The 8,358-nt window shown below is 43.0% G+C and overlaps 1 protein-coding gene across 4 annotated transcripts in view; it reads right to left on the bottom strand.

Annotated features, from left to right (window-relative positions):
* Positions 1-1,308: 1,308 nt before the first annotated feature.
* The window catches only part of HIPK2 (homeodomain interacting protein kinase 2), a 183,442-nt gene continuing 176,392 nt past the window's right edge, over positions 1,309-8,358 (bottom strand). For 2 of the 4 annotated variants that reach the window (XM_072999990.2, XM_072999992.2), the window contains exons 13-15: positions 7,352-7,608; positions 6,232-6,395; positions 1,309-4,200 (exon numbers count right to left, since the gene is read on the bottom strand). In XM_072999990.2, coding sequence (XP_072856091.1) covers positions 3,736-4,200; positions 6,232-6,395; positions 7,352-7,608 — 886 coding nt within the window. In that variant the 3' untranslated portion in view covers positions 1,309-3,735. The remainder of the gene's footprint in view (positions 4,201-6,231; positions 6,396-7,351; positions 7,609-8,358) is intronic. The other 2 variants (XM_072999991.2, XM_072999993.2) reach the window with 1 other exon arrangement.

Below are 8,358 nucleotides of genomic sequence, written 5' to 3'. Positions count from 1 at the left end.
TAATTTGGGATACTGTGGTTTGTTCACAGGGTTGTGAGAACAAACCAGGTTCTCAAACAGAAGTCTGAATCTGGCTTGTGCTCACTAACCACAGTTTTACCAAATCACTGTTCCCTGAGCTTGAATGCCATGTGGAAATGCAGTAAGTGATAACACCTGAAGAGAATGCTTCTGATATCCTCCTTACATATATGGAGAAGTCATATGAGTCCAAAGTCTTTCATCAAAGTTCCTTCTAAGGTGTACACTTGAGCGAGTACGCACAACTCTATCCCCCTCTACACAGCCTTCCTCCTCCTCTGTGCACCAACAGCTATTGTTTTCAGCCCCTTTGATTCCATTTGTGACAGAACCCCACTAGGGTGGGAGTCGCACAAAAAAGGGGTAGAGCCCCGCCCAGCAGGGCTGAAAATCAGAGGGAACGTTGCTTATCATAGCTGGTTCACACAGAGGGAAGCCATGGTTTCCTACTAGGTCTGCTACATCTGAATTAAACCTATACCTTGATTTCATCCATATGCTCAAATCTGATTATCCCTATGTCTCCATTTCCCTGCAAAATTTATATGTATGACAAGCATTCTAGTATTACTAACACAGGAAAAAAAACTTAATTAACAACAAAAATCTGTTAAGAGAATAATAACGATAATAATAATAATAATAATAATAATAATATAAAGATGCAGGAATGCATGTGCAATTAAAACACAAAGTAAAATATAATATTAAAATTAATAATAATATGAAAACAACAATAAAATATCCTTCCTCTCAACGACACAAGCAGCACAAAGCATCCATTCTAGATGAGATAGGATGGGGAGGAATGCAGTATATTACTTGGAGAAAGTAGGAGACTTCATTCATGGGTAGCAAACATAAAGGGTTTTCCTTTATACTAGAAAGAGGTAAGGTGCATGAACCAATGAACAATCAGGTTGGTGGATGAATCATTAAAAGAAGAAAAATAAAATTGATGCTCCATTTGAAAACAACAGAGAGAGTTGATTTAAGGGTTTGCAAAGAAAACTGTGTCCAATGAAGTATTCCTAGTTAGAGCCCTTCCTTCCTCCAGGTGAAGTATGTGCTTGTCTTCTTTGCCAACCTACATCCTAAGAAACCTTTCTGCCTTAACCATCCCTGGGATCCCTCCCTCTTCTCTCAGCTAACTGACCTGCCATATCCCAACATCTTGCCATATTGTCTGAACACTCCTCTTCTTAAGTCACAATTACAGCTATAGTGGTACTGAGTGGCTATGCACACATACAACCTGTCTTTTGTAGACCTCAGGCCACCAGTGCAAGTACATCTCCGGGGGTGGGGGCGCGCTCAAAGCAGTGACGTAACAGACATATCTACGTACATTGATACATTGATCAGATTTCCCTCCAAACTGTTTGTTTGTTCATTTGTTTTTCATTATACACAAGCTCGTCTTTGGAAACCTATTTCGGAAGTGATGATACACAGACACCAACCAGCAAATCTGAACATTAGGATTTAAAAACACACACACAGTAAAAATGAGGTGATCAGAAGGGAATAAAGCACTGTCTAAACCATGATGGCTATAATCACAATAAGTCTAAGTCAGAACTACAAATTTCAGACAGACTGGAGAATTGTAACATGCCATGCTGCAGTGGTCAAACTCCTCCTTTTTGGGAACCGGACTTGACCTTCTTGCAAAAGTAATGCAGTCTAATCACAGTTAGTTCATACAGTTGCCCAACCTGTGCAGGTGTTGGTGCAATTTTCTCTAAGGAGGAAAAACACTTCTGAAGCAAACCTGAGTCTGATACTCAAGAATGAATTTCTCTCATTAGCATATTTTGAACCACTGAAAGCATTCAAGTGAAAAAAATATACTGAGTCCTTCTCAGGTAATCATCTCCCCCACACACCCCGGTTCAGACACAGCAATTTAACATGAGGTACTACGTATTCTGATTCAAAGCCAGCCTGGGACCCCCTTGTTCTGTATATCCTTCAGCAAGAATAATAAACTATAAAGAATTATGGGAGAAACTGAGCCTCCTGATAGGACATTCCATCAATCTGCCCAATTAACAAAATGGAATTATTTAGAAAACTCCTCATAGGGCCTAAGAACAGTCCAGTTGTTCCAATTCCCATAAAACTTTCCTAGGCCCACTCATTTTTACATTCTAGCCAAATTTTCACAGGCCCTTCCTCAACAGCTCTTGCAACTTAATCAATAAAGACAATGTTACACATATATTATATATATATATATTTTTTAAAAAAAAAAAAAGGTCTGGAAGAAGGAAAGCAACCACAAAGAACACTCAAAAGAAGAAAAAGAGCTGAGATCAAATTCCAACCAGCCTCAGTCAGTTTCTAGGAGTACCAGTGGAAGTAAACCCTTAAAACCGCAACTGTAGTTTGGTAAGGCACTACAAGGGAATGACGTAAAACTAAGACTGTGACAGTTTGTAATGGCTGTGCTGAGGACCACACCACAAGAGAAGGCAGCATCAGCGCGCATATGCGCACACACTCATACACACACATACATATATACCTGGACAATCACATTTGTTACATGCCTATGTTATATCACTTTTTTGTGCAATCACATTGAGGAAACGTCTATTGGTATCATTGGAGTATAACACAAAGTAGAAAAAAAGGGTGCATGTATGGGATAGTGCTACATTCTATCAAGGACCAGCTAGAACATCTACTCCTATACTGACAGCCCAATCCTAGACATTTGGGATTGCGTGCCTACTCACAACATTTGTGCAACATCACTGCAATGTTTGCATGATGTCATGCTTTGGGGATGCAGTGATGGGTTTACTAATAGCAGAGCCCACAGTATACACTGATTTGCTGGAACAGGAAATGTTAGGATTGAGCTGCAAATGGCAAGGGGGTATCCAAAGAAAAAGTAAAGTATTTCCAAGTAAGGAAGATTAGATTCTATTGTACATTATTAAAGATTTTTCTTTTAAGAACAATGCTTTCAGGGATTTATCCAGGGTGTTCAAAGTAAGAACAAATGTCCCCATTGACCTGGATTTCACCACATAAGTGTTCTCTGCTTAGTGCGTGTTTTTCCAACCTACTAGTGCTACTAAGCCTGAGAGAGCTGGAGTAATCCAAAACCTCTCTCTGTTTGCTCCTCTCTTTCTCTTCCCGACAGAAAACACATCACACCTTTCATTGTCTTTTTTTATTTTGGGTTACAGCGACCAGTGCAAAGACAAAGCAATAACCCTTTCAGAAAATCTGGATAAATCCCTAATTGGTACGCTTCTTGGTTTAATTAAAAAATATATACCCAAACACCTATGAAACTTTGTATTAGGAGGTTCGAACAGCAAATTCCTAAATGTTGTCTCCTGGAATCAGATGAAAATAATCTGTAAAAGTCTATGGGTGAATTTATCCAAAAACAGGACCAGGCAATGATGGTCCTTCTGCTTCTCCCACTATGTGGTCTGGCGCAGAATGTTTTTGTAGTTTTGTTTTTCTTTCTTTTTATCTTTTTTCATTTTCCTTCTTTTTTTTAAATAAAAACTGTAGGACTGGTGTCACCTCCTCTCTTCTTCCCTCTCATGCCTTCCACAAAGTCTCCTTCATTCAAGTTTTGTTTGAGACTCCCATTGCATTGTTCGTTTGCCTGCAACATTCCTTTTCACAAAAGCAGCCTTGTTGCCCTTGGTGCGTGCCGTGTCTTTTCCTTCCTCATTCCAGTGTTTAGATGTAAGGGTACTGGTTGACCTTGGTGGGGCTCAGGGGATATCCAGTGTAGACAGAGGCTGGAGACGCACTGATATAGGTCTGGTGGGCAAACTGAGCCTGATACTGACTCGGGTGGATCGTAGGTGATGGAAGGACACGAGGACCCATGCTCACTGGAACCTGGTGGACAATGCTAGCTGGGTACGTAGTGTGCTGTACAGCATGACGAGCTGAACCCTGGGAAGCCACCAAATGGGCCACAGTGCCTGTAGAGCCCAGAGCAGCAGGCGCAGTGTATGTGTAGAGATGAGGTTGGGTGGGAAGGTGAGCAGCGGCAGCGGCAGCCAGGTGCGGATGGACTGTGCCATGGCTGGGGCTGTTATGTGGGAAGGAATATGGTGCCTGAGCAATTGTCGGAGTGATGTAGGCTTGCTGTCGCCGGTGACTCCCTGTGCGATCAGTTGTGATGTGCTGCTGGGCCTGCAGAAGGGGGAACACCAATAAAACAATGGCAAGGTTTCATCCCACTCTGTGCCACTCCATCAGTTCTCAAACCCATGTGGATCGTATGCTCTAAAGACCTTTACAGATAATACATTATTAGAAAAGGGAATTCCTCAAGTTTAGAAAGAACTTCAGGAGCTTATAACTAGGCTTTGTTTGCAATTCTTATTTCTCAGGCATGAAAGACTGTACAAATTGCATCTTAGAATGGAACAATTTACAGTACTGATATTTCAGTTCTTACCATGGGCTTCTGTCATGTAGTTTGTCCCTAATTTTAAAATCACAACGTCTTTCCATTCCATTTCCGTTCCGTTTCCAAAGAGTGGAACCAGGAACCAGTTTTCCTTAGTAAATATGCACCTATCAGTTAATGTGAATGCAGGAGCAGTGACACTGAAGGGCAAAGGGTGTGCAATCCTTTCTGTGCTGGCCGAATATTATCTGCAAATGCTCATACTGTTTATAAACATGATTTTCAGAACATCTACCTACTATTCAGAAATCAGTTTGACTCTTGAGCCATATAAATCTTGAACTTTCCAGCTAAGTGCACCATGGTATAGCTGTCGTCTTCACCTACCACTGTTTTACTGAGGACTTCTCTCACCTGAATTATTTCAGTATTAAAGCTATTTTTGGGTCCTGATGGACACTTCTTATTTGGACAACTGAACTAACTTGCCCACTTTAGATTTGTAGCCTATCTGCTTCTTCCTATCCCTACCCTGTCACACAAGCCACTACCTCCAAGCACCTGAACATTTGATGCAAGTCTGCTTTGGATCCTGACAACCCCTCCCCCACTTTCTTGCTTCCCTGACAAAAGCCAAGTGTCTTACTAAGTGGAAAAGGCTGCAGTGAGTACAGTGGTGCCTCGCATAATGAGCGCACCGTTTAACTATGAATCCACATAGTGATCTATTTTTCGCGATCGCTAATGCGATCGCATTGCGATGTTTTGAATGGGAAAACATCGCATTGCGATGATCGGTAAGCATTTCGCTTACCAATCTTCACATTGTGATGTTTTTAGAACAGCTGACTGGCGGTTCCAAAATGGCCGCCGGGTGCCCAAAATGGCCACCGCAAGCATTTTTGCGCGGTTTCCTCGCTTACCGAGGCAGCGAAAATGGCGGCACTATGGAGGATCTTCGCTGAACGGTGAGTTTTCGCCCCACAGGAATGCATTAAACGAAGTTTAATGCGTTCCTATGGGGTTTTTAGTTCCGTTTAGCGATGTTTCCGGATAGCGACGATTAATCCGGAACGGATTAATCGTCGCTATGCGGGGCACCACTGTAGTCCAAAACAGCTGACAAAGCAAAGCAAAGCATACTGCTTATATATTGCCCCATAGCACTTCAAGCACTCTTTGGGCTGTTTACAACTGAATTATGCAGACTACATATTGCCCCATCCACCTGTGAGATGGTTACTCAATTTACCAATCTTGGATGGATGGAAGGCTGAGTGAACCTCAAGCCAGCTACCAGGATTGAACCCAGGTTGTGAGCTGAGTTTTGGCTGTAGTACTACCGTTTAACCACTGCACCTTGAGGCTTCTGACATGAAGTGCTCACTGCCACCATGGATGTGCCATTCGGAATTTCCAAATTACAAATTCCATAAGTCCCCATGCTGATATTTTCACCTGGCAGATACTTACAGACAGCTAAATGTGGCTCACCTGGGAGAAAGACCTAAGCTTAAAGTTTTGTGGTCTAGTTCCAGCCAAACGTCCTGTTTGGAAAGGAAGCTTTCTCATCTCTGCCCTTTCTCAAGCATAAGGCTTGCCATTTTAGCTTTTCTTCCTATTTCTGCTTCTTAGCTCTCTGGTAATGAACTATGTCTTGCACTAAGGCTAGGCTTGCATGACTAATTCTGAGGAAGAAGGTCTCAGTGGAAGCAAACTGTTTTCTGTAGGGATGCAGATTATGCAACTTCTTTGGTAGCTACTGAAGTCCTGGTAGGTTTATCTGGCCCCTGTTGTGCCATTTTGCATACCTGGCTGAGATTGAGAGGCTGCTGCTGCTGGAAATGTGGCCCTGGCCGCTGCTGCCTGTAGGCGATGGCTCCAGATGAGCTCCCTGAAGAGTGACCGCTGGTGGAAGTCATGATGCTGGAGGACTTCGACTTGTAGGAGGAAGAGTGATGATTGGTGGTGGTGACTAATGGATGAAAAGACAGAGACTGACTAGGTTATCCAGGTCTATCAGTTATCAGAAGCTTTCAGGCTTTATATTTATTTATATCTATATTTAAGGCCATTCATAGACTGGGACCCCAACACCACACAACTCTTTCCCAAGTTCCCCACTCCGTCCCCTTGGTTTCAGTGATACCTGCTTTAAACTCATGGTGATGAAGTGACCTGTGGGCAAATGTTTTCTCTCTCTCCTGATTCTGAGGAAACTTGCTTATAGAATGCATAGGGATGTGGGATTCTGACAGACTTCCTGCTTGTTCCCCTTGCAGGGACAGCTTCCTTTCTTAAACAGAAAGACAATGTCAGGCTCTGCTCCATTTAGACTAGCTCTAGAGCCAGATGATATCATCTGCTCTGTAGGAAGAGAGAAGGGGCGAGAGAGTACAAGAGCAGGCAAAAATAATACTGAAGCCTACTCTAGGTAGATTATCTTCACTTCAACTATATCCCAACTGCCTAATGGGAAGGAACATGACATACTTAACCACATGTGCTACTCAGATTTACTAACTATTTTCAGCATGTGCTTTGTGTTTCATATACCATATTTTATTAATGTAGTAAGGAACTTTGAATAGGGGGTTGTACAATTACTAAATAACATTACTGCTACAAAAAAACTTGGTGCCTAGCTAGCCTTCCAGAATGGCTGACTCTTTGCAAATGGTAGCATACCTAAGGACAAGCCTAACAGAATGTAAGGGAACTATTGAGAGACATCCAAATAAGCCCTGCAGATTGCATTGGTTCATATTTCTGCATAACATGCAGAAAATGTTTCTGGATCACATGCACAAACTGCAACAGGCCTGCTAAAAGTGTCAGAGAAAGGGGCTGGGACAAGGAACAAGATTAACTATGGGAGAAATGAAGTCTTTAGTGGACTCTTAAAATTCCTTAGTATTCCCAGGGACGTACCAAACTTACCAGGTACCAGGCTATCACATTCTACTAACACCTCGCTGGCCTGGGTTTTCAGTGGTGGCACAATGATCGTCCGAGGATTGCCATTGCAATGTGTTTCTGGTGCTCCCTTTGTATCATAGCCATTTCCATTATTGTTTCCACCACGATGCTGCACTGCATAGGGACTGGTGTTGCCAGAAGAATCAGAGTAAGGGGAATCATGCACAGTTACACAGCTGATGACGTTTTTTCTTTGCTTAGAAAGGGGGCTGCAAAACAAAACCAATCCCTTCCCATGTCAGGTTTCATACATGGCACTATGGTTTAAATATACACTCAGGCTATTTTTTCAGTGACAGAGCTAAAGCACAGTCTGCTTAATGTACATGAAGCACTATCTAGAGCAGGGGTCCCCAACCCCTGGTCCGTGGCCCGGTGCCAGTCTGTGGGCTTCACAGGACCGGGCCACAGAGACAGATCTCCCCCCGCCACACTCACACATGGTGGGTGTGGCATGCTTGCACGCACATTGCCTTGTGTGCGCGGCTGAGCAGGCACGTTCATGGGCTGGCATGGTGTGCTCACCCATGAGCATGCCACGCCCATCCACGCATGTGTCCATGCCACGTCCACCTGCAAGCATGCCATGCCCACCCGCAAGCGCAGGGGTGCCCCCACCCCCCAACTGGTCCGCGGTTCCGAAAAGGTTTGGGACCACTGATCTAGATGACCCACTGCTATCACAAAATTACAGAGTTGTAGAGCTGAAAGGAATTCAGGGTCTTCAAGTAAAGTCCACAGGTAAAGCAACCACAATGATCCAATACAGCCAACAAAAATGACTTCTTCTGGCTAGCTTCTCTGTATCTGACACGTATCCTTTCTGTAACCCAAATGGCAGCTTAAGAAGTCCTAAATCAAATTAATTCAACCAGGCAATTTTAAACATTTTAACTGATGATTGTATAATTGTATTTTATGCTATTTTAATTGTGTTTTAATTTATGTAAGCCGCCCCG

This window comes from Pogona vitticeps, chromosome 5 (assembly GCF_051106095.1).
Source record: "Pogona vitticeps strain Pit_001003342236 chromosome 5, PviZW2.1, whole genome shotgun sequence".
Taxonomy (NCBI): domain Eukaryota; kingdom Metazoa; phylum Chordata; class Lepidosauria; order Squamata; family Agamidae; genus Pogona; species Pogona vitticeps.
The sequence above is the reverse complement of the archived record's forward strand: the minus strand, read 5'-3'. Positions and strand labels throughout refer to the sequence as shown.